At 40.9% G+C, this 27579-nt stretch overlaps 1 protein-coding gene across 1 annotated transcript; it reads right to left on the reverse strand.

Annotated features, from left to right (window-relative positions):
- LOC111978983 (potassium voltage-gated channel subfamily B member 2-like) lies at nt 1–27579 on the reverse strand. Its single transcript, XM_024009242.2, has 3 exons — nt 27237–27579; nt 25229–25927; nt 1–4358 (listed from the first exon to the last, which is right to left on the reverse strand). Exons 2-3 carry the CDS (start codon nt 25805–25807, stop codon nt 2508–2510), a joined length of 2430 nt encoding a protein of 809 aa, XP_023865010.1. The 5' UTR covers nt 25808–25927; nt 27237–27579; the 3' UTR covers nt 1–2507.

Below are 27579 nucleotides of genomic sequence, written 5' to 3' on the forward strand. Positions count from 1 at the left end.
TCACATGAGCACATTTTATTTGTCTTGCATATGGTAATCAACTTATTGGAAACAATAAGTTACTACTCATTCACTATCAAGTTATGTTGACTTACAATTAAGATGACTATGGTCACATACCTTTAAAATAACCAAAGAAAATTGGGTATGGAGGGAACATCACACAAAGCTGGCAGATGAGGAATTGACCCTAGAGTTACCTACATTACGCTGTGGTTGTCAGTATTGATTTGAGGATATGAGTAGGATAGAGCTAACTGTACAAAATAATGTAAGATAATTACAACAAAAATACAAATGGACATTGAGGTTTTACAGATGACTTGGTGAATGAGCTGGTGTTATTTCAAGGAGTGTCAGTGCAGTAACTTTTCCAGTTGCCCTGACATCTCAATCATGAACTAACATAAGCCTACTGTACTGTACATTACTGAAAACAAATGGTACTTTGAAAGGAGGATGTAATCCATGATATGACAAAGCTTTCAAGTTATACAAAACTTGATAACTCAGAACAATAGTTATTTGCATATCATCATCTCATATATCTCCCTACTAGAAATACATTCTTTATAGATCTCTATGAACCAGCCAAATTATGTAGGTTTTCGCCTTCTCATAAATGTCTATTTATGAAAAGGCACACAATTCATAAATTTACCAGGAAATATTACAGTCCTGATCCATTTCATCTTAGAAAAATGGAATCAATCATACAAGAAAACAAACAAAACATAATATGGTAACATGATCTACTTTAAATAGAATATAAGAACAGTAATTGATATAGTGAATACACTGTAGTATTCAGATTGTCTGCAGATGGCCCTCCTGATTCAGTTCAGATGTATAAGTATAGTTTTTTAAAGATGCAACAGTTGAGATGTGCCATGCAAAACTTGAAAATGCTCAATGAATTGAATAAAGATGTTACTTTCTTCAATATTAATAGGAATTCCAATTAGAGATATGCATGAATTGTTGGATTAATTAAAATGCCTTAAAATCCTCTGTCTTTAGAGGGCAGTGTTACACTTTCTCCCTGAGTGCTGTACTGTATTGCAGGGTTTCCCAAAATCAGTCCTAGGCCCCCCCTGGTTTTTGCTCTAGCACTACACAGCTGATTCAAATAATCAACTTGTCATCAAGCTTTGATTACTTGAATCAGCTGTGTAATGCTAGGGCGTAAACTAAAATGTGCACCCAGGGGCGGCCTTTGGACTGATTTTGGGAAACCATACCGTATTAGACCTACTGTGACCACAATCATCCCCATACAATATAAATTAAACTTGACACATCAAACATACACATTATTTGTTCCAACTAGCATACGTACATGTACATATCCAATACATTTTTCTGCACTTCTCTAAGCAAAAGGCAGCATTACAACAACATAAATACAGTGAGGAGTGTAACAACACAGATTTCCTTTGATCATGATGGATCTGGAACTCAGCAATAATACATGTCCATTTTAGTGAAGAACCTGAATAACCATTCAGTTGATATGATCCGTATCTAAGTGAAGGAAGTGCTGCTGTATGATACTATTTTTTTWAAAGTATAATGCCATTATCTAATCAATTTTCTCATAGTGTAAATACCAGTACATGAGGTGCAATACTTATATGGCTTGTCCATTTCCCATTCCATCAATGCAGGGTTGCACCACAGCAATGCTAAACATAGAAATGAGGGACATAAGCTCATTCACATGAACAGAATATAACATAGTAGAATATAAAGTATTTAAAAGCAATCATAGATAGCCATGTATAGGCTATTATTAAAACTGTTTTTTTCTTATTGGTCTATTTCCATATTGGCAGATGTTTAAGAATTGTTATATAATATGCTGCACTTTCGTTTTATTTTTGCTTAGATTCATTTCTCATTTCCCTGAACTAGGAGGCCCTTGCTTGTTCCATATACAGTATATCTCTCGGTTGACTTGATTGAGAACGGTGCAAAATCTAAACAGATACAATAACATGAGATGGAATCGAAACTTTGCTAATTAATGCAAGCCATATCAAGTAACAGAATATGATATGACATTGATACTGCTCGACCAATGATGAGGCCTTATATAAAAATCCCAAAGTCTTTCCACATTCCCCTCTTCAGTCGATGTCCTTGTCCCACCACACTTCAGAAAAAAATATTCAGCAAGCTAAAAAAAAGAAACTTGCAATGTACAGCTAGCTGCGTAAAAAGTCCAGGACCATAAAGTACAATTTGTTCATAAATGTCCTCATTCATACTAGGTTGTTTTTTTGCTCACATTGGAGCCTTATAGTAAAATTCACTGTTAAAAGTTCAATGTCTGCAGCAAGCAGCAGTTCTCATAGGTCTTCAGAAACAGTGATGTTATCAGAAAAAATAATTGTCAAGCCATGCAGACAACTTATTTTTTAATACATTAGTGTGCTTCATCTTTTTGTTCTTCATAGACAACAGAGAGTCTGTTTAATCTTTCCTTGACCTTCCACCTATACTAGTCACATGCTTGTTTCACAAGATGGAGATAGACTTCCATCCAGAACTATGTGGTTTTCCTTTTGGCTGTTGCCTGCCTCTCCTTCACCGTTGCCAGCAACAACCACTTCCTGAGTAGTGCAGTTGGTTGATTTAGGTGACAAAGGGCTGAAGACAGCGGCCCTGTCCATGTGATTTCCCCTGTGGCTTAAGCTGGAAGGCTGACCTTCGCCCTCTAAGCCCTTGGCTGCATCCTCTCCTTGGCCTGACTCTCCTGGAGCCCGTGGGCTGGTCACCGGGGCCTGGCCTGGGGGTGGGGAGGGCTGGTATCCTTGTGGAGACAGAGTAGCACAGGGAGGCGTTGATGGCATCTCTGCCTGAGATTCAATGAAATTCACTTTTAGAGCTTTCGTCTTCTGTGGGTTGCCTCTAAGAGAACTGCGGATGTTTTCAACGCTCATGTCAAAGCTTTGATTATCCTCCCCCTGTGACGCCCCCTCTGGATTGCTTGAGACATACTCATAAAGACCCTCCTTGATGATGGTAGCCGGCGGAACATTCTCTTGGGGTTTTGGTTCCATAGAGCTGATCTGGCTGAGGTCGAGGGGAGGAGGTGCCTTCCGTCCTGCTACGTTAGGGAGGAGGGCACTGCTTTCTGCCACACTGAACTCTGTAGTGCAGCTGGCGAAGCTGTCCACGCTGGATGGGCTCCTGAGGTCACCGCTGACTCGTTCCCTAATTAGGGGGGGCTTTAGTCCAGAAGACACCACCCTCATTTCCATTTCCTCCTTAAGCTTCTGTTCATGTGGAGCTCCCGAGCCAACGTTGGCAGTGGTCGTCATCTTGTTGTACATCTCCTCCAATATCTTGGCATTCAGGTGCTGTGGGCTGGTTCTTAGAGGATTGACCCTATCTGGAGATCCCAGTTGAGCAACCTCTTTATACCTCGCCTGGGATTTTGGACTAACCTCAGAGTTGCCTTGCCTACTGCTCCACCTACTAGGTGAGAGATGGTTATCCATTGGCCGTTTCTCATCACCTTTCTCCACCATAACGTCCGTAAGCTCCATACTGCGAGCGAACGCATCCTTCAGATTCATAGACACAATACTGCCATTCCTCTTCGCCCGCTCCAAGGCCTCTCTCCTCTTGATGGCTTTCTCCTGTCTCTTCTGCTCCCTGTAAAACTCTGAGAAGTTGTTCACAATGATGGGGATGGGCAATGCAATGACCAAYACACCTGCAATACAGCAGAGCCCRCCGACTATTTTACCAAGAAGAGTTTGTGGATAWATGTCCCCATAACCTACAGTTGTCATGGTAATGGTAGCCCACCAGAATGAAGCAGGAATACTAGTGAATTTKGTGGCATCTTCRTCTTTTTCRGCAAAGAATACCAGGCTGGAGAAGATCATWATRCCCATAGCCARRAACAATATCAACAGACCCARTTCATTGTAACTGCGCCGAAGGGTGAACCCAAGGGACTGCAGTCCAGTGGAATGTCTGGCCAGTTTTAGAATTCTTAAGATTCTCATGATACGRAATATCTGGACCACTCGTCTGACATTCTGGAACTGYAGAACACTCTTGTTGGATTCGGTCAGGAAGAGAGTTACATAGTAGGGCAGGATAGCKAGTAAATCAATGACGTTCAGTGGGCCTTTGCTGAACTGCCACTTGTCAGGAGAAGAGAGGAAGCGGAGGAGGTACTCCATCGTGAACCAGGCGATGCACACAGCTTCAACATGCGCTAGGCTGGGATTGTCATTGACCTGTCCAAACTCATCAACGACTTGTAGCTCTGGCAAGGTATTGAGTGATAATGAGATTGTTGATAGAACGATGAAGAAGACGGAGACAAAGGCCAGGAACTGAAAGACAAAGAAACAAAAAAATTGAAAATGAGTCATGATCAGATAGCTGAGACAACTCTTATTACACACAAACATCAGTGTGTATGTATGTGTGTGTGTGTGCATACTGGTTACTTATTCTAGTTAACCTGGTTTCTCAGGACTAAGCCTTCCTTACTAAGATGCATGGAAAACATGAATTATGCCTTCAAGTGAACAGATAGTAAGTGAGATTGATATTTGCTCACATTTAACGTTGCCAGGAGGATCATTAAGAGCAGGTGCTGTATTTGCAGCTAAAAATCATCAAGCAGTAAGTCCACTGCGTACTGTGCTTAAGGTCTAGTGATGTTGTTTAAGTAAATCAACCGTACTACACCTCAACTGTAATTTTTGTCTTCATTAGCTATATTACCTAGGCCAAGGGTTGTTTTCCCCATGCAACCCCTTAACTGAAAGTGTCCTGGTGGGGTGGTCTGACAGAGGCATCATAGCCTCATAAGGTGCCCTGACCTCACGAGAGAGATTTCTTAGCGCATCCAACCATAAAGTAATTTTGATATTTCTGGCAAGTTACTTAGTTACTTAGAATACTTAGTTACTTAGAATACTTAGTTACAGTATTCACTCAACACCACTTACACCAAATGTGTCTTATTTATTACACAACATCCTTTGATTAGATTGTTCTACAACATTACATGTTTATTTACTGTGTTGTATAAGCCAATGGATAAGATGATGTGAGCAATACCAGAAATGGTTGTGTAAGGCACAGATGACAGAGCAGAGGGCAATATTTCCTTACATCCATCTAAATGTGGGCGGCAGCAGAGGCTCTATTATGGATTGATAATCAATGTTAAAAGCAGATATCCTCTCAACTCTGCAGCACATTGGCCACTCCTTCCTTAACCGAAGAAACACTCAAATCAGAGATATCTGATACAGGAAACAAACAAATCACCACTTATCACATCAGTTAATTAACAGCATATAGATTTCTGTCTGCTATTTCCTCTATGTCATGGTTCTAAGAAGTCTTTGTCAACGGCCATTATGCTCAGGTTAAATTAGCACTAACATGCGCAAATACTAAAGGTTGTTGTAGGTCAAACCTGTGAGGTGTGTGTGTGTGTGACTGCGTGTGTATGTTCACTTCTTCATCAAGACAAGGGTGTGGAAATAATCAAATTCTTATTATATCTCTCTTAGCTATCCCTGGTCGGTCCAGCCGCCCTCCTTCCCTTCCTGGGTCCCCAAGGCTGTGACGCTGTCATCGAACGGGCCTGACCTCCCTGCAATACTCTCTTAATCACGGCTATAGAGGAGAATTAACCCCAGGTTACAAAAGACTCAGACACCATAATAGATCTGCATCTCCAACTCCTGTGTAGAAATACAATCATTTGTGATTAGCAGACAGAGCTCAAAAACTATGACATGAGAATACAGTATCTGTGGGAGATTCAATCACAGACAGTGAAAGACAAAGAAAAAGTTGCCGGTTTAATTTCAATTCGTCTTAAAGGATTCACAGGTGTTTGAATGAGATAACTAATTCAATAAAATGACAGATCCCTCATTGCAGGTAATAGAGTTAGCAGTTAGCGGTAACTTTTCAAGATGTGATCATTACTTTGCCTACACAAGGTATATCCAAACAGGTCGGGCCATACTGTAGTATTTAGCACAGTTGATTTTCACATGACAACCTTGCTGCAGTGCTGCAGGACGTAACACGACTAACTGACATAACTGTGACCACTCTCCACATCTCCAAGTGCTTTATGCAAACAAGCCCAATTTGCATATTGTGAAATGAGCAATACTGTATGTGTGCAACAAATMTGTGAGAGTATGAGCTTAAGTCTCAATATTGGCATAGTGGCTGTATTGGCAAGCATCTGTAGTGTTTCAGTGTCATTAGTCCTTTAAAATATGAGTGCAATGAAAGTGAAGGGCAGTCTTGCCAGGGACAAGTGGGGGAGCTCAAATGACTGGCTTAGAGAGCTATTGATGAGACTCTTGGCCTTGTGAGAGATGGCTACACAGAACAATCCCTTTCTGGAGGGGTTTCCCCTCATCCCATGAAGCAAATGCAAATATAGAGTTTATAACCTGTCATGGATTCTCTTATAATTTCAAACATAAATATAATATTTGTAGGCTGATACATGCTAACTTTAAGTTCCTGCACATAGCCTATAGCCATACATACACATTGTATGGATCACAATGCGTTGCATTAAATCAATGATTATGCACAATCAGCTTTCTATGCACAATATCCTGTCTGCGGCTTGCATTTTTAGTGGGTGTGTTTAGAATGACAATGTTGACTGAATAAGAAGTATCAGATTATTGGTTGATTCTTCCTGTTGAGGAAAGAATGAGTAAACTTCTAACCTCTCTCTATCCTTACTATAGATAGCCACCAAATCCTATTACAATTATCCTGAAATGTTCTCCTCACAGAGACAAGCACATGCTGAAGCTCCTATACTTATGGCCCTCTGGAGAAGGGGAGGGTTTATACAGACTTATTATACCCGCATCTATATATTAAGTGAATAAATCACAGATATGTTAAAGAATGAAAAATGTCCAGAAGAGCACCTAAGGTGATTTACGGTGGAGAGTGGCCATAGCTGTGACAGCCTGTCGATGCCACGTGAGTCACTGACAACCGCCTGCATCCGTTGCCAGCTACTTCTGAGAAAGCCTCCTGCCAAGACCGAGCCAAGGACTAGCTAAGAATCTACTCTATCACACCTGAGCACTGATCCATCAGGCAAATGGACACTCTATAATCATGATATACTGTAGAGTAGTTTGGCTTGTAAATATAAAATCAAAATTTTGCTTAAAATGAGCCACAACTGGTGGGAAAACATATCTGTTGGTTCCAGTAATAAAGTACAGTGATCCATACAAGTATTGGTAATGCTGATTTTTCTGAGCAATTATGTGGTTAGTAGCAATGGTTAGGCCTACTTCCTGGTATTTTGATAGTTATATAGTTGTCATGGCGCCTAGTGGCAGCCTAGGCAGAGGGCTAATGTACATTCTGTACATATATAATCATATTTAATGCATGCAGAGTTGGCAGTGGGACAGTTTTTCATTGCACAGGAGGATACTTCTGAACAGGGCTGTAACCAGGGTTTGAGTTTTGGTGAGGTCCAGAAGGGGGTGGTGTTTTTAAAATTGAAGCTAATTTACTGCATTCTACACAATTAAAACACTTTAAAAATGCTATTTGGAGAACAGCAAAAACAAGGAAAAATGACCCCAGCCATTATCACCTTGGCTGCTGTGGGTTCTTTCATCTCAGTCAATCTACAAAAGCCTATTATTTATACAATTGTAATGTTAAACCCCTGAAAGGGGGGGAAATATGATAAATGATTCACACTGACATACTGTATTGTTTGCATTTTGATTATAGGGAAGATAGGCCATGTGTAAACGTTCATATTGAAACATATCTTATTTTTTGAGTTCCTAACAGGGGACCCCACATGGGGCCCTGTCCCCAAGTTTGGGAACCATTGTACTAACCTCTCTCTCTGCTTGCTTCCTCATTTTCTGTCTCCTATGCTTCCTCCGGCTGTCATGCCCTGACCTTAGTTATCTATGTTTTCTTTATTATTTCGGTTAGGTCAGGGTGTGAAGAGGGTGGGTATGCTTGTTTTGTATTGTCTAGGGTTTTTGTATGTCTAGGGGTGTTTGTAAGTCTAGGCATATGTATGTCTATGGTGGCCTGAATTGGTTCCCAATCAGAGGCACCTGTTTATCGTTGTCTCTGATTGGGGATCATATTTAGGTTGCCATTTTCCCTTTTGGTTTTGTGGGTTCTTGTCTATGTGTAGTTGCCTGTTCAGCACTCTTTGTATAGCTTCACGGTTCGTTTTGTTAGTTTTGTTCAGTGTTCATTCTTATAATAAAGAGAATGTACGCATACAACGCTGCGCCTTGGTCTCCTCCCTACGACGGCCGTGACACCTGCATGCATTGTAGCCTGCCTCAGCCTCACCACTGAGCACCACATCACTGTCTGTGTTTTGATACACCATCATAAGTGTAATTAATAACTTCACCATGCGCAAATGGATATTCAATAGGTGCTTTTCTTTGCGAGGCATTGGAAAACCTCCCTGGTCTTTGTGGTTTGTGTTTGAAATTCAATGTTCGACTGAGGGACCTTACAGATAAATTGTATGTGTGGGGTAGTCATAAAACAATCATGTTAAACACTATTATTGCTCACAGAGTGAGTCCATTTAACTTATTATGTGACTTGTTAATCAAATTTTTACTCCTGAACTTATTAAGGCTTGCTGTAACAAAGAGCTTTTAATTTTTAATTAATTCGATAATTTTTTCGAAAAACATAATTTCACTTTGACATTATGGGGTGTTGTGTGTAGACCAGTAACAAAACAAATGTAAATTTAAGCCATTTTAAATTCAGGCTGTAACACAACTAAATGTGGAAAAAGTAAAGGGGTGTGAATACTTTCTGAAGGTACTGCGACTACCAGTTGTGCACTCATTCTCCGAGAGTCGGTTTTTGTTTGTTTGGGTGATGTCTGTAGACACGGCAGGAGATATGGGATAGTTTTAAGATTGCCTTTTGTCCGGCATCTCACAAACACACTGTCAGCAGCACCTCTAGTGTTGCCTACTTCTCCAGTGAGCCGTCTCCGGGCTGGGGTAGTTTGTTTCACGTCTCAGGCCCTCGGGCTGTGCCGTGAGCCGTTTGAGAGAGTGGTGAATGTGCTGCTAAAAAGGCAAGTCCGGGAGACAAATCCAGGGGACGCAGGCGAATATAACGAACAATCCACTGTTCATGATTCCACTATTTCGCAAAGAGACATGCGTGATTAGCGTTCTGAGCTTTGATCAAAGCTGTGACCAACATTTAGATATTGACCTATAATTCATTTTCTTTATTGTGTACAAAATATGTATACTTTTTTTATTAGAAAAAAGTACAGAAGTCCGGACCTCGGTGTCCTCATAGTTACGGCCATGCTTCTGAAGTAAGGAGTGGGCTGTACTCTGTGGGGAGCTCAAACTTCATCACAGAATCCCAATACAGAGAAGCTGCAGACGGCGGAGATGCACTGATAACATTGAGCTGCCTGCCTGTCTGCCTGCCCTTGGACATGCTGACCTGACCACCATCTCCGCTGACCATCTAGCTATGAGCTTTTAGATCCTCTCATGACCGCAGCTGCCCATCCGCTGGAGGCTTCAAGAAGCACTCAAACAGATTTGATCGATCTGATCTAGCTACTGTTGTAGCCTATATTTCTGTCTAAATACTTGCTATTGTTTATTTTGCTTAACAAGCGCTTTGAGATTTTGTGAGTAATGAAAAGTGCAATAAAAGTTTAATAAATAATAATAATAATAATAATATTATCCATCATAATAATAGTATCCATCATACTTGTGCTTGGTTTGATGAATCCTAAGGGGGGAAAGTAAATATTTATGTAACAACTATTTTACTACAGTTCTAAGTAAATACCAAACAACCCAAATAATTTGAAAGATACCAGATATAAGAACATTTTAAACACTTTTAACTGAAACCGCTTCAAAGAAAGGTGTCTTACATTACACTACAGAGACCTAGAGAGGGAGTCTGTCATTGTGTGATGCAGAGGGATGGATAAGACAAAGCCTCTGAAAAGCCTTGGCTGTAGCCATCGCGTGATGCAGAGATTGTCTCGGGCATGTCAGGATGAACACCCAGTCTGGCCACAGTCATGGCTGCTGAGGTCAAGTCAATGGTCATGCAGCATTATGCCTATTGGCTGTGATGGCAGAGCTGCTGGAGGTCTCATTGGTCAACTGTGACCTGAACTATCACCCACCCAGGTGGGTCAAAGGGCAATTGGGATCGAGTTATATGAAAGTCAATTTTGTCAACACTAAATAATGTGGCATAATAGCTGCCAAATGGTAGGACCTTTGCACCTTGGCCTAATCTAAATCCATGCTGCTTCACATAGAAATTAGTAATAACCTTGAGTGACTTGTTGCTTTGTACATAAAGAAACAACACAAAGGAAAAGACTATGCTGAAAAGTTTGACTATTTCACAGGCAGGACACTGAGGTCAACATTCATCATTATACGCTTACATGACTTTTCTGTGAAAACCACACTAATGGGCCACTACCATGTGTCTTTGTCTTCTCTATGAAAAAACATGCCATTTATGTCATTGAGAAAACTCTGCCTTCTTCAGCAAACACTCTATAAATTATACCCTCACAAATAAAAAAAATTTAAAAATAAAAAATTGCTAACTGACATTTACTCCTGATGTGATGACCTGTTGCACCCTCTACAACCACTGTGATTATTATTATTTGACCCTGCTGGTCATCTATGAAAGTTTGAACATCTTGGCCATGTACTGTTACACCCCTCAGAGCCTGGTTCCTCTCTAGGTTTCTTACTGGGTTCCTGCCTTTCTAGGGAGTTTTTCCTAGCCACTGTGCTTCAAATCAAATCAAACTTTATTTGTCACATGCGCCGAATACAACAAGTGTAGACCTTACTTACAAGCCCTTTGCTTACTTACAAGCCCTTAACCAACAGTGCAGTTCAAGAAGAGTTAAGAAAATATTTACCAAATAAACAAATGTAAAAAATAATAAAAAGTAACACAATAACATATCAATGACGAGGCTATATACAGGGGGTACCGGTACCGAGTCAGTGTGCGGGGGTACAGGTTAGAGGTCATTTGTATATGTAGGTAGGGATGAAGTGACTATGCATAGATAATAAACATTGAGTAGCAGCAGTGTACAAAACAAATGAAGGGGGGGTTCTGACAATTTTATGGGCTTTCCTTTGACACCGCCTATTATATAGGTCCTGGATTGCAGGATGCTTGGCACCAGTGATGTACTGGGCCGTACGCACTACCCTCTGTAGCGCCTTACGGTCAGATGCCGAGCAGTTGCCATACCAGGCGGTGATGCAACCGGTCAAGATGCTCTCAATGGTGCAGCTGTATAACTTTTTGAGGATCTGGGGATCCATGCCAAATCTTTTCAGTCTCCTGAGGGGGAAAAGTTTTTGTCGTGCCCTCTTCACGACTGTCTTGGGGCGTTTGGACCATGATAGATCGTTGGTGATGTGTGACATTTGCTGATGTAAAAAGGGCTTTATAAATACATTTGATTGATTGATTGCTATGTGATATACTACCAAAGCACTTAATACAGAGTAATTCACTCATGGGCCTTGCGTGCGTGTGGTGCATTTAGATATAGTCTAGGTCGACAGACATCAGTGGTGAGGTTGTGGGGGTGGAAGGAGCAGGATTAGCTTCCTCCTGACCTGATCTGTAGATCTGCAGAAACGTAATTACGTGAACAGTGATCTGGATACAGAGAAATCGCTAGCCCACATCTTGAGAAGATTCCAGGGCAGGGCATGCGTGTGCAAACAGGGAGCGAACGCCAAAGGATCAGCAGATACTCTGCCACAAGACACCTTTGTGACTCAAGTGTAAGGGTGTTCGTTGATACGCTGTGAAACAGTCATAAAACACCTGTATTGTTCTTCTCCTGCATTACATCCTGGATGGTTTTATCCTCCAACAGTCCTGACAGACAATCTTTACCCACTAAAAGAGCACTGTCTGTTGCTGCCAAATCTCTCATTAAGCACTGCAAATGACAGTCTCCTCTTTGCCCCTGGAGCTCTCAGTGGAGTTGAACAATTACCATTGACACACATTTGCTCTGTTTTTATTGAATTTCCAAAAAGGAAATAATAAGGTGAATTATAGACAATATACACTAAGTACATGTACAGAATATGTTACAGTACTTCATTACTTTCTCAAATCAGATATGGTTATGAGTATCTACAACAGTTATTGTACAGTATTACCATATCCATCCGTAGTCTTGTACATGAAATACCTTTTTCACAGCAATAACAATTTACAATGTTCCATATAGATAACATATATTTTCATATAACACTACAGATGACATTTTTTTGGTGTTCCCTCAGGGGACAATAAAGTAATTTGCATTTGAGGTCAAATAGATGTAGCCATGTTCTGTATTTAGAAACGACCCTTTGGATATTTTAAGATCCAACAAAGGAATCCATTCCGGAGACCCAGTCTAAGACCTTTGAGTATTATACTCTGCTAATCCACATTTTCATTAAAATATGCTGCAACACTAAAGCCCTTCATTCATACACAGAAATCCCTCAAAACAAAACCAAGAGTATGATGATTGATCATGACTCAATCTGAGCATGATTCTCTATGTTTATGAGTGGCGGAGGTGTCCAATACATTAGGTGAGAGGTGGGACTGCGGGACAATGGGGCTAGTACACAGGCTGAGCTGCCTCTGCTGTGTGTCTCTCTGTCCCAACCAGGCTCCATGCATGTGTGACCTGGACCAGCATGGTGCAGTCCTTGGGAACATCTGGCTACTGAGAGGTAAGCAGATTAATTGAAAGATCTGGATTTCCCTCATTAAGCCCTGGCCAGGTCCGTCCTCCCACTCAGTTACGTTTAGCTCTTGGTTTGCTGCTAAACTTCAAACAAAGGCTCCCAGGAAACGGACAGAAAAAAATCCAGGGAAGATTGTTTGTAGGTTCAATCAGGCAAAACACAGGGATTTGTTCCAGCTATAATCTGTGACAGGAGTTTGGATTTACAGCAACATCTGAGAGGAAATGAACACGTGTGGAAGGCAGAGAACTGTGGCTTAACATCACAAATGTTATGGTTATGACATAAAAGAGAAACACCACAGTCAAACAGTGTTACGGTTCCACACTCGCCTCAAACCGACCTCACTCAAGTCCAGTAGCAATATCGTGATCTGACTGCCAAAGGCTAAATGTAATCAACTAAACAAATTCATTGAGATGAAAGTATGCCTGTAAAATGTATGCCAGTACACAGCCAATAAAATGAATCCTATATAAAAGATTTATTCTGAGCCAATAGCAAAATGGCTGACATACAGAACCTACTTTCTCTGAGGTATACAGGCCATACAGCAAAGAGCCCACAGTTTATAGATCTGATAGACAACGAGMCAAAAAAGCAACAAGACAAACAACACACTGTAAAATTCTCAAGAAAAAAAAAGGAAATACCACCTCAACGCAAAGGATGTAAGGCTTGAAGGTTAGATTATTTCTGGCAAACATTATCACTGCTGCAGGCCGTCCTCGGAGGGGAAACTAACTCGGAAAGGAAACCCAAGAACGTCTTGATCAATATCARGAGGTATTTATGGAAAAGTGACATGGGATATATTGGATTGGCTGTGTTTTTATATGGGAGATGTAGCTGGAACCAACCCACCACATTTTTCAAGGAGCTTCTGCTGAGTAAGGGACACAGTGGAGGAGTGCCATTTAATTTTACAGGCCATTGTACAGCAATACCAACTAGAAAATGGTTATATAGCCTTCTAAAGACCATTACTAAACCAATATCAAGCCTTATGTGTTTGCGTGTATGTATGTGTATATTTTCACTATTGATTAGGGATGTACCACTGGATTGTAATTTAAACCTAAAATATGACACTTCCTTAGAAACGTAATGACACAATTTTCAATTATCAATAGACAGTGAAACTGCATATAGACACATTTTTTTAAAATCAATATAACATTGCAGTATCAAGACAATTTGCATAGATTTCACTGTTCATTACTATGGTGACAGACACCATGCTATTACCTCCCAAAAGAGGCTTTATTTAGACCATGTTGGCTCAGGCTACTGTTTCTGACTGCGATCCATGTAGACCAGAGCCCACTGGATTGTGTTCAGTGAGTTGCTGATGGTGGGATGGTTTCTCTTTGTGTGAGGGGAAAAGGGAGAAGGCCATGATTATAGTAATTAGTCAAATAGATGCGCCTGATTGGTCATCACAACGTACAGGCCAACCACAAGCTTGGTAATTAAGGTGACATGACCATGTGACAGATTCAGACGACGTGATGATTGGGCAACCTGTAATTAAACACAGTGTGTAAACTGAACTGATATTTAACCAAAAAAACAAAACCCAATGTCCAAGGTATTCTGTTCTAGGGACAAACATTGGATCCTGCAATGGCTACATGCACACCACACACTATTGCATGGAGAAGAACAGACTGCCACAGCATACTTACACATGTTTTTTTAATGTGATGTTTGTGTCATCTGCTAATGCAGAGCTAATTTGCATACGACTACTTCGTTGATTACTACCCACTCCACAAATAGACTAGGCCTACTCAACTCAGGGCAATGATTTGCAACTATAATAGTTTGGTGTTTTATTAGGATCCCATTAGCTGTTGCGAAAGCAGCAGCTACTCTTCCTGGAGTCCAGACAAAACATGACATAATATATAACACTAATAGACAAGAACAGGACTACATACATTTAAAAATGGCACACATAGGCTACATATCAAGACATACACACAATATCTTGGTCAAATAGGGGAGAGGCGTTGTGCCGTGAGGTGTTGCTTTATCTATTTTTTTAAACCAGGTTTGCTGTTCATTTGAGCAATATGAGATGGAAGGGAGTTCCATGCAATAACGGCCCTATATAATACAGTGAGCTTTCTTGAATTTGTTCTGGATTTGGGGACTGTGAAAAGACCCCTGGTGGCATGTCTGGAACAGATTACCCTGTTCGTCTCATGTGCTGTAGGCCTACAGCCTGCCGACTGCCGTGAAATAAATCATATTACACTCACCACCCTCAAGCCATGCAATCAATTGTGCACTCTTAGAAAAAGGGGTTGTTCAGCTCTCCCCATAGGAGAACCTTTTATGGTTCCAGGTAGAAACCTTTTGGAAGGGTTCTACATGGAACCGAAAAGGGTTCTACCTGGAACTAAAAGGGTTCTACCGGCAAACGAAATGGTTCTACCTCGAGCCAAAAATTGTTATTTAAAGGGTTCTCCTATGAGGACAGCCGAAGAACCCTTTAAGGTTCTAGATAGCACCTTTATTTCCCTAAGAAAGAGTGTATGATTTTTCAAATAAACACAACTTTTAAAAAAATAATAAAGTACAGAAAAAGGATGTTATTTTGACCAAATTCTCACAGCAAGAAAATAATCCTGCAGCAATGGATTATAATTGTATGGATTATAATTGTATGGATTATAATTAATGGAAATTTTTGTAGAAATTGAAACATTTTTGTTAGGACAAATCAAGGTTAAAATTGTTAAGTGGATATTACAAACTTTAGATGCCTTTTTAAACCTTAAATACATTACAACCCGCTGGGCACACCAAGTCATTTCGTCATGGAAATTTGGGTAAAATTTGGTTGAGACGTTGATCAATGAGCTTTCAACCTTTATTTATCCACTCAAAAAGACAGCCAGAAATTTGTTGAATTCTCAGTGTGTTATCACTATGCTTTCAACCATACAGTCGTGGCCAAAAGTTTTGAGAATGACACAAATATGAATTTCCACMAGGTTTGCTGCTTCAGTGTCTTTAGATGTTTTTGTCAGATGTTACTATGGAATACTGAAGTATAATTACAAGCATTTCATAAGTGTCAAAGGCTTTTATTGACAATTACATGAAGTTGATGCAAAGAGTCAATATTTGCAGTGTTGACCCTTCTTTTTCAAGACCTCTGCAATCCGTCCTGGCATGCTGTCAATTAACTTCTGCGCCACATCCTGACTGATGGCAGTCCATTCTTGCATAATCAATGCTTGGAGTTTGTCAGAATTTGTGGGTTTTTGTTTGTCCACCCGCCTCTTGAGGATTGACCACAAGTTCTCAATGGGATTAAGGTCTGGGGAGTTTCCTGGCCATGGACCCAAAATATCAATGTTTTGTTCCCCGAGCCACTTAGTTATCACTTTTGCCTTATGGCAAGGTGCTCCATCGTGCTGGAAAAGGCGTTGTTCGTCACCAAACTGTTCCTGGATGGTTGGGAGAAGTTGCTCTCGGAGGATGTGTTTGGTACCATTCTTTATTCATGGCTGTGTTCTTAGGCAAAATTGTGAGTGAGCCCACTCCCTTGGCTGAGAAGCAACCCCACACATGAATGGTCTCAGGATGCTTTACTGTTGGCATGACACAGGACTGATGGTAGCGCTCACCTTGTCTTCTCCGGACAAGCTTTTTTCCGGATGCCCCAAACAATCGGAAAGGGGATTCATCAGAGAAAATGACTTCACCCCAGTCCTCAGCAGTCCAATCCCTGTACCTTTTGCAGAATATCAGTCTGTCCCTGATGTTTTTCCTGGAGAGAAGTGGCTTCTTTGCTGCCCTTCTTGACACCAGGCCATCATCCAAAAGTTTCGCCTCACTGTGCGTGCAGATGCACTCACACCTGCCTGCTGCCATTCCTGAGCAAGCTCTGTACTGGTGGTGCCCGCAGCTGAATCAACTTTAGGAGACGGTCCTGTCGCTTGCTGGACTTTCTTGGGCGCCCTGAAGCCTTCTTCACAACAATTGAACCACTCTCCTTGAAGTTCTTGATGATCCGATAAATGGTTGATTTCGGTGCAATCTTAATGGCTGCAATATCCTTGCCTGTGAACCCCTTTTTGTGCAAAGCAATGATGACGGCATGTGTTTCCTTGCAGGTAACCATCGTTGACAGAGGAAGAACAATGATTCCAAGCACCACCCTCCTTTTGAAGCTTCCAGTCTGTTATTCAAACTCAATCAGCATGACAGAGTGATCTTCAGCCTTGTCCTCGTCAACACTCACACCTGTGTTAACGAGAGAATCACTGACATGATGTCAGCTGGTCCTTTTGTGGCAGGGCTGAAATGCAGTGGAAATGTTTTTGGGGGATTAAGTTAATTTGCATGGCAAAGAGGGACTTTGCAATTAATTGCAATTCATCTGATCACTCTTCAAAACATTCTGGAGTATATACACATTGTCATCATACAAACTGAGGCAGCAGACTTTGTGAAAATGTATATTTGTGTCATTCTCCAAACTTTTGGCCACGACTCTATACAGTGCCTTCAGAAAGTATTCACGCCCCTTGACTTATTCCACATGTTGTTGTGTTACAGCCTGAATTCAAAATTGATTAAAATTGTTGTTTCTCACCCATCTACACACAATACCCCATAATGAAACACCTGCATTGCTTGCTGTTTGGGGTTTTAGGCTGGGTTTCTGTACAGCACTTTGATCAGCTGATGTAAGAAGGGCTATATAACTACATTTGATTTGAAACATGTTTGTAGAAATTTGAGGAAATGTACTGAAAATGAAATACAGAAATATGTCATTTACATAAGTATGCACACCTCTGAGTGAATACATGTTAGAATCATCTTTGGCAGCGATTACAGCAGTGAGTCTCTCTGGGTAAGCCTCTAAGAGCTTTGCAGACCTGGATTGTACAATATTTGCCCGTTATTATGAAAAAAAATATCCAAGCTCTGTCAAGTTGGTTGTTGATCATTGCTAGACACCCATTTACAACAGCCCTAACTGTAACTAGGCCACTCGGGAACATTCAATGTCGTCTTGGTAAGCAACTCCAGTGTACAGTTGAAATCGGAGGTTTACATACACTTAGGTTGGAGTCATTAATACTCGTTTTTTTAACCACTCCACAAATTTCTTGTTAACAAACTATAGTTTTGGCAAGTCGGTTAGGACATCTACTTTGTGCATGACACAAGTAATTTTTCCAACAATGGTTAACAGACAGATTATTTCACTTATAATTAACTGTATCACAATTCCAGTGGGTCAGAAGTTTACATACACTAAGTATACTGTGCTTTTAAACAGCTTGGAAAATTCCAGAAAATTATGTCATGGCTTTAGAAGCTTCTGATAGGCTAATTTACATAATTTGAGTCAATTGGAGGTGTACCTGTGGATGTATTTCAAGTCCTACCTTCAAATTCTGTGCCTCTTTGCTTGACATCATGGGAAAATCAAAAGAAATCAGCCAAGACCTCAGAAARAAAATTGTAGACCTCCACAAGTTTGGTTCATCCTTGGGAGCAATTTCCAAATGCCTGAAGGTATCATGTTCAACTGTACAAACAACAGTACGCAAGTAAACACCGTGGGACCACGTAGCCGCCATACCGCTCAGTAAGGAGGCGCGTTCTGTCTCCTAGAGATGAACGTACTTTGGTGCGAAAAGTGAAAATCAATCCCAGAACAACAGCAAAGKACCTWGTGAACATGCTGGAGGAAACAGGTAAAAAAGTATCTATATCCACAGTAAAACGAGTCCTATATCGACATAACCTGAAAGGCCGCCCAGGAAGAAGGAAGAAGGAAGAAGCCACTGCTCCAAAACCGCTACAAAAAAGCCAGACTATGGTTTTCAACTGCACATGGGGACAAAGATCGTAGTTTTTGGAGAAATGTCCTCTGGTCTGATGAAACAAAAATAGAACTGTTTGGCCATAATGACCATCGTTATGTTTGGAGGAAAAGGGGGAGGCTTGCAAGCCGGAGAACACCATCCCAACCATGAAGCACGGGGGTGGCAGCATCATGTTATGGGGGTGCTTTGCTGCAGGAGGGATTGGTGCACTTCACAAAATAGATGTGGAAATTATGTGGGTATATTGAAGCAACATCTCAAGACATCAGTCAGGAAGTTAAAGCTTGGTCGCAAATGGGTCTTCCAAATGGACAATGACCCCAAGCATACTTCCAAAGTTGTGGCAAAATGGCTTAAGGACAACAAAGTCAAGGTTTTGGAGTGGCCATCACAAAGCCCTGACCTCAATCCTATAGCAAATGTGTGGGCAGAACTGAAAAAGTGTGTGCGAGGAAGGAGGCCTACAAACCTGACTCAGTTACACCAACTTTGTCAGGAGGAATGGGTCAAAATTCATCCAACTTATTGTGGGAAGCTTGTGGAAAGCAACCCAAAACGTTTGAACCAAGTTAAACAATTTAAAGGCAATGCTACCAAATACTAATTGAGTGTATGTAAACTTCTGACCCACTGGGAATGTGATGAAAGAAATTAAAGCTGAAATAAATCACTCTCTCTACTATTATTCTGACATTTCACATTCTTTAAATAAAGTGGTGATCCTAACTGACCTAAGACAGGGAATTTTTACTCGGATTGAATGTCAGGAATTGTGAAAAACTGAGTTTAAATGTATTTGGCTAAGGTGTATGTAAACCTCCGACTTCAATTGTATTTTATTTGTGACATGTTGACATAATCCTGTAGTTTAAATTTCACCTTTAAAACAACAGTTAACTTTTTTTCAAATCCAATGTCTTTTCCGTGTAGATTCCATGTCACAATACGTTGACAAATAACGTTGATTCAACCAGTTTGTGCCCAGTGGGAAGTTTGCATTTTCAAATTAAGATCCTACATTTGTACCTTTAAAGCACATTTATCGATCGCATTATCTTGACTTTCCAGTGTTTATTAAAGAGGATCATCTCTGACTCATTCAATCTGCCCCCCTCCAAAAAGTAGGAAAATCACATTACAGTAGATTAAACTATTGTACAACAAATCAAGTCGCCTTTGTTTGGCATCTGAGTAATATTGAACAACCTCACCGAGGAGTGTAACTGATGATTAACATTAGCTCTAAAAAGGTCCAGATGGAATGAATCCTCTGCCATAATGGAATGAATTTCTCTCAAAGTTGGTATAAATCTGGGATAAAAAGGTGAGTCGTTATTTGAAAAGTTTAACCAGCAGTTTCTAAAAAGAAAGGGGATGGCTCATGCTTAGAATTTTAACAACTGGCTACTATAGTGGAATGTGAAGGGCATTTGAAATTAAATGACTTAACACCACAATGTATACTGTATATGAAGTGACACATAGTATAGGAAGTGATGGGATTATTGCTTCCCTGGAGATAGAAAATCAGCTAATTGTGGCTTTTAATATCAAGGTAGTTGCAGATTGAGGAGAGGGGAAGAGGGATGAGAAATAGTTATATAAATGGTGGCAAATTACCACACAGATGCCTGTGGCATTTTCCTGCGCCTCACACTGCCATGCTTGGGTACACGATCTGAAGGCAAAATGGATTATGCTGAGAGGTGCAGTTTCCTTGCCAAGACTCAAAATCCCTCATCCAATACATCAATAACAGGATAACATCCTTGATGTGAATATACTCATATATACAGTAAATGCCCAAAATATCAAGAGCACTTAAGTTGGGTAATGTGACAGCAAATCAATCCATTTCCATTTGAAAATGGATAATAAAGTATTGCTCTGAGTTGACCAGGTACCCATGTACATTTTGTTGACCTTTTCTATCCAGTGTGTTAATTGAGGTGGATTGAAAGATGCCTCTCATTTTAGATTGAGAGGTAGACAGCACTCAGTGGGAGAGAGATTTCTGTTCAAAACAATCATGTGCAAGCAAAAACTTTGGAGTACAGTTTCACCATGTACAAAATTCCTATCTAGTCAAGGCTAAAATAACCCTGTAATGCTATAGTGCATGTCCAGATTGCAACAACTGAGCCACATGAGTTACAGGTGAAAAACCTGTACCTCTATTTGAGAACAATGCCCTATGACCCTATGACATATTCAGCTCCAATTGAAGGTCAATTGACATAAATGGGTGAAAGAATCGAATTTAAAAGACAACACATTTGGGAAAAACGATTATGCTATCCAAGCATTCTGTCTAACCTGCCAAAGGGACAAATTAATCTCACTCAAGCTTTTTAATCATTCGTCAAGATTAAATTGAGCATGATAAGGAGACATGCTCCTGCCGTCTGCACTATCTCACAGTCATTAACTCAAATTAACCAGTGGGCACTCAACCTGTATCTATTCAACAAGTACTGAACAGGAACTAATCATGAATAGAGGAGACTGCTTTTACGTCATTTGTTAATCTTATAGCAGCAGCCAACCCAACTGCAGTAATTGCTTAACAGCTCTACCGCACACGTGACCCCCGCCCGGGCTGGTCGGCATATTGCAAACCTAGCTCACTGTGAGCCAGACGGTGTGCAGCCTTCACAACAGTCTATTTGCAGACGCAGCCTGGGTCAAACCCCCAAAGAAGATTAAGTCTCACTTCCATCACTCCCTACAGTACTGAGCCGCACAACCAGGCCTCAGCAAAACTAGGGACACACCCTATTACGTAGTAGGCCTACCTGTATGAGAACCTGATGGCTTTCATAGCATATAAAAGTATGTTAAAACTGACTGATGTGTAGAATTAAGGAGGTGGTGAACAGTATGGGCAGGACACAGCAGGCTATAAGCAGCTGACACTCACATGGAAGTTACACATGCTCTGTGTCAAGGAGTTATTCACATTTGCTAAAGTTTCCAATGTTTGTTTGTATCATTGGAAAATCACACAAAATTATCTTGAGACCTGTTGGAAAGTTGTTTCCAATAATTTCAAAATAAAACATTCCGATTCTATTGGTATACCAAATCAAATACTGTACTATAGGTAATAAACTGGAAATAATATTTTACAGTATTGAACAGTAGCCTCACAAAATTGTGAATGACACTTCTTCTGGAGTAGTAATTTGATTTGGTCAAGCAAGGGCCCTTTCCGTTCCTGTCAGCATTTGTGTGTGTAATGACAAGAGCCCTGAGTGGATGCTGTGTCATTGTGCTGACTCACAAAATATAACTGACTGGGAGCCAACCATAACATACTGCTCTGTTGTGACAGGCTGGGTATACCCCATGGCCACTCCTCCGGTATCTCGAGTTAGCGACACACACAGCCAGTGTCCTTCCCTGTGCCTTATGCTTTTCCATGTCCTTTCTCAGGCCAAAGGAGGCAACACACCCTGGCATTACCCCTGTGCTTTAAGCACTCCCTAAGCTCCATGTGCTAGTTAGTGCTACCCCCATGCTTCCTTCCACAAGCCAACAGGAGCTTAGTGTCTGTCATTGGGGGGTAAGGAATGCCCTATCTTACTTCACTGTTCACTTAATCGTTACGAATCACCAAGCTCATTTCACAAAGACCTTTGGTCTGATGGCACTGCACCAATCTCTGGGTAGTCAGGTTTCAATGTTACAGTTGAAATAAATACAGTACATGTATGTGAAGTGGAACATGTTTCCGGTTTTGGAGCCCGTCAGCTTGAATTACATGATGTCCATAGTGACTCAAATATTGCACAAGGAGAAATTTCAATTAAAAGGATTGCCCAGTCGGCAGTAGCCCATCTGATTGACAAAATCAACTCAGCATTTGCCTCCATTCCTCCATGTTTCTCCACGCAGGCCTATATTAAAGTCACATGATGTGACCACTGGTACAATTACTGCCTTGCCTAGTCAAGGAGCGACCTGTGATGTCACGCTGATGAATGCGATCAGGAACTGACGCCAACCCTCTGAGCAGAACCTAAACAACTACTACATAACACGTGTAACCAATGTTCATAGAACACACTGCAGTCTGTTGAGTGTCCTGCCAGTTTACTGAAGCAGGATAATGGGGACTGACCCGTGTGTGAGCCAACAGTGGGTTCCCCTGACCATCTGTCACCTCCAGCACCTCCTCCTAAAACCTTTTCCTATCAGGCCTACTGCTAAAACTCCTAACAGACACTAAGCACCTCCTCTTGAATTAGGTGACTAAATGTTATTAAAAGAAAAGAAAAACTTGTACACTGCGCTTACTTGTATCACTTGTGTTTATTAGCGGAACTAAATCTAGTCTCCCTAAAACTCCAGCATGGTTCTTCAGAAAACCTCTTGTTTATACCATTTGAGGTTGGCAGTGGACTGAACCATTAGATGCTTTAGATTTTGCCCATAGAGAGGACAAATGTGCAATTGTGGGAATACAATGCATTACACTTCCCCACTCTAGTAAAAAAAAGAGATAAAAGCATGCACATTAAACCGTTACTAATGGGTCAATTGACTGCTTTTCTTGGACTGAATTCTGGGAAGCACAGTACACATGGTGTACCATTGGGAGTGTGAATGCAAGACAATAAATAAAGCTGCTGTCTGTAAAATATTATTTAACACTYTATCACATTAGACAGATTCATATAAGACCTTAGTCCTGGAGACATAGATCCAAGAACTAACTTGAACATGAATACCAAACCATAATACCTAACCTTACACTACAGACATTTGGTACCGGAGTTCATATGATCAACTGATCAGCATATACTAAAATGAACTACACTRAACAAAAATATAAACGCAACATGTAAAGTGTTGGTCCCATGTTTCATGAGATGAAATAAAACATCCCAGAATTTTCCCATATGCACAAAAAGCTTACTTCTCTCAAATTTTGTGCACACATTTGTTTACATCCCTGTTAGTGATCATTTCTCCTTTGCCATGATAATCCATCCACCTGATAGCTGTGGCATATCAAGAAGCTAATTAAACATCATGATCATTACACAGGCACACCTTGTGCTGGGGATAATAAAAGGCCACTCTAAAATGTGCAGTTTTGACACACAACACAATGCCACAGAGGGAGCGGGCAATTGGCATGCTGACTGCAGGAATGACAACCAGAGCTGTTGCCAGATAATTTAATATTCATTTCTCTACCATAAGCCTCCCACAACATTGTTTTAGAGAATTTGGCAGTACATCCAACTGGACTCACAACTGGAGACCACGTGTATGGCGTTGTGTGGCCAAGCGGTTTCCTTACGACAACGTTGAGGACAGAGTGCCCCCATGGTGGCGGTGGGGTTATGGCATGGGCACGCATAAGCTACAGACAACAAACACAATTGCATTTTATCAATGTCCATTTGAATGCACAGCGATACCATGACGAGATCCTGAGATCCATTGTCGTATGATAATTCACTGCCCCATGTCAGAAGGATCTGTACACAATTCCTGGAAGCTGAAAATAGCCTAGTTCCCAGCATACTCACCAGACATGTCACCCATGGAGCATGTTTGGGATGGTCTGGGTCGACGTGTACGATAGCGTCAACCAGTTCCAGCCAATATCCAGAAACTTCTCACAGCCATTGAAGAGGAGTGGGACAACATTCCACAGGCCACAATCAACAGCCTGATCAACTCTATGCGAAGGAGATGTGTCGTGCTGCATGAAGCAAACGGTTGTCACACCAGAAACTGACMGTTTTTTTTATCCATGCCACTACTTTTTTTTTTTTTAAAGATGCATATCTCTACTCCCAGTCATATGAAATCCATAGATTAGAGCCTAATGAATTCATTTCAATTGTCTGATTTCCTTATATGAACAGTAACTCAGTAAAATATTTGAAATTATTGCATGTTGCGTTTATATTTTTGTTTAGTATAAATGTATTGGTTAAGAGTGCAAAATACTGTGCATCAAAATACAGTATGTGTGATATTATTCATATACTGTATTTGTTTAATGTATCGTCTCAAATGTACAACACACAGAGCACTATGCACTAAGCACACATTAACCATAATCTTCCGGGTTCTTTCTTATCTGATTACTTCATAGGTTAAAAGAGGATTAAGCTGCTGGTGGCACAATATTCTCCTCTACTGTTTTGATTGAGTTGGAAGTAAAGAGATATCTAAAGACAAATTCAATGTGGGACACAAGATCTGTTAATAAACTAATTGATCAAATTCCATATATCTGATATATTGAGATTCACCTCGTACAGAGTTTTGCCAGCAGCTGAGCTGAAGTTGAAAACGGGTTAAGCAGGTCTAGCCCCTACAGTACTCCCCTACTTTACTGCAACCAAGATCATACATTATGAGACTATATTATGAAATTAGAGAGATTCCTGCAGCAGCTATGACACCATGGGATGGGATGGATTTGGACTGACCCATAGTCAGTATGCCTAAACTCAACCCAGGTCAACGCTTTGGTCTTACCTTAGCAGCAAGAGAAGAGCTAGGCTTCTCAAGGAGGTCCCACAGCTTCTGTCTCTTGTCTGGACAGCAGCCTTCTTCCGGCTCCTCCCCGTCCTTTTCTCTGAGAGACTCGGCCTCCCTCCTCAACTCTTCGTTCATCTGCTCCTTCTTCTGGTGGTACCTGGCCTGGCAGCAGGATTCCAGGTAGATCTCATCTATACCCCAGTAGTCGAGCTCCTGGCCAAAGGACAGGGCGCACATCTCCTCCATCATGTGCAGCTTCCCTGTTCTGTAAAAGTTCAGAATGGAGGAGAACGCCCCTGGGTGCCTATCGAAGAAGTACTCGTTATCAGTCAAGCTGTAATCGTCACAGATCTCCATTAAGGTTTCGTGGGTATTGCAGTCTCTGAGTTTACCCAGCCTGGTCCTGGGGAGACGGTCCAGGGTCCTCCATAGGACCTCGTGGACCAGCCCCCCAACATTGATGCGGACTCTTCTGGATCGAGCCTTAGTACGGATGATGTCGATCGGCTCTGGTGGGAGTGAGCCTACAGGACGTGAGTTGCTTTTGGGGATACCAAAGCCTGCTCTCTCCGCCATAATGGTCACAGTTCAGGTGTTATGCTACGTCAGGTCAAATCCACTGACCCCTCAATTAGGATTGGGCCCAACAACTTTGAATGTGAGATGAACTTCAAACCGGTTTCCCCATGGCTTCAACTGAAAGAAAAAAATGAAATAACAGGGACACTAATTTTACCATTAGTTGAGGACAAATGTGCATCTGAATGCATGATCATTTTTGAATACCTGATTTTAAAATATCCACATCAGTTTATAATGACTACATGTAAGCAGTGACATAATTTACTAACTCATCAAGCCTGGTCATGGGGACCCAGAGGGTGTGCATGCTCATTGTGCCCAGTAGGCCTCAACTAATCAGCTAATCAACACGCCCTTGACTAGTTAAATCAGGTGTGCTAGAATAGCATGAAAATCCAGACTGAATTATTATCCTTAGCGTGACTCAGTCTAGATTTCCAGGCTAGTGTTATTACATGGCTGGAACAAAATCCTACACACCCTGTGGTTCCCCAAGACCAGGATTGAAGAACAATATAGCCAATCCATTAAATAAATGTTATGTGAGCTCACGGTATTGCAGAACCACACTGAAAAGTTATTCTTCATCAAATAAAATAAAGAGTGCTCTATGCATTGAAGGCAATAGGCCTAAAATGTAATTGTGTTGGCTTAAGTTAACCATAAATCTCACCGCAAGTAGCCTATTACACTTAGCTACACGCTTAGAAAAATGTGCTATCTAGAATTTAAAAGGGTTCTTCGTCAGTCCACATAGGAGAACCCTTTGAAAAACCCTTGTTGGTTCAAGGTAGAACCTTTTGGTTCCAAGTATAACAATTTTGGGTTCCATGTAGAACCGTTTCCACAGAGTGTAGGCTACTGTTCATGACTTCATAATAGCCTCCAGGCTATTTATACAGGAAACTCTAGGGCACTCGTTTTAACCAACTTACACTAGATTTGGAGGGTGTCACTTGGAGGGTAAATTTTACCCAACCCTGTCTTGATAGGTCTTGATAATAAGGCACTTTATTATAGCCTAGGGTAAATTCTAATAGAGGTCACATAGTTGTACTTTATCACCCCAAGGTTACTTATGTAATACACAGAAAACCTCATTCAAGATCAAATGGAACCAATATATGATTTGGTATCCTACCCAATATACCATATCAATTCAGTAACCTGAACTTTTCGAACATCTTATCTGGTAATCAGATCCTTACTGATCCTGTATTTCTCTGTAATCAAACATAATTTATTTCACATTTAGTATATTATGAACGTCTTTGCGTTTTACACAACCTAAATAATAGAGCAGTAGATGGGCTAAAAGATAAGATATTATTATTTTTAAACAACATTTCAGAAAAGAAGTAAAAAGTGAACATTTCAGAAAAAAACCGAGTCTAATATAGCCTAATAACAATCGATGGCCTACCTTTTTGTATCACTCTTATCTTTCAAACCAAACTCCTCTCCCTCGAAGAGAATTGAAGAGGCAGGTTATCCGTGATTAGGCTACCCTCCCATCCGGCTAGTACCGCAAACCGTCTGTAACTGGAGTAGAGGATGTCTTCCACATTTTATCTTTGTCACATTTAGAAATAAACAGAGAAATATCGTCCTTGTAGTGAGAAAATACTACTACCAGTAGTAAAACTGCAAATGGCACACTCCATGGGGATATGATAAAAGAGGTTGTCCTCGGATATCGAACATGTAAAAATAAACGGATGAGCGCACCATGGGGCTATCTGTATAGCAAGACGCACAGGATCGAG

This window comes from Salvelinus sp. IW2-2015, linkage group LG19, assembly GCF_002910315.2.
Source record: "Salvelinus sp. IW2-2015 linkage group LG19, ASM291031v2, whole genome shotgun sequence".
Classification (NCBI taxonomy): domain Eukaryota; kingdom Metazoa; phylum Chordata; class Actinopteri; order Salmoniformes; family Salmonidae; genus Salvelinus; species Salvelinus sp. IW2-2015.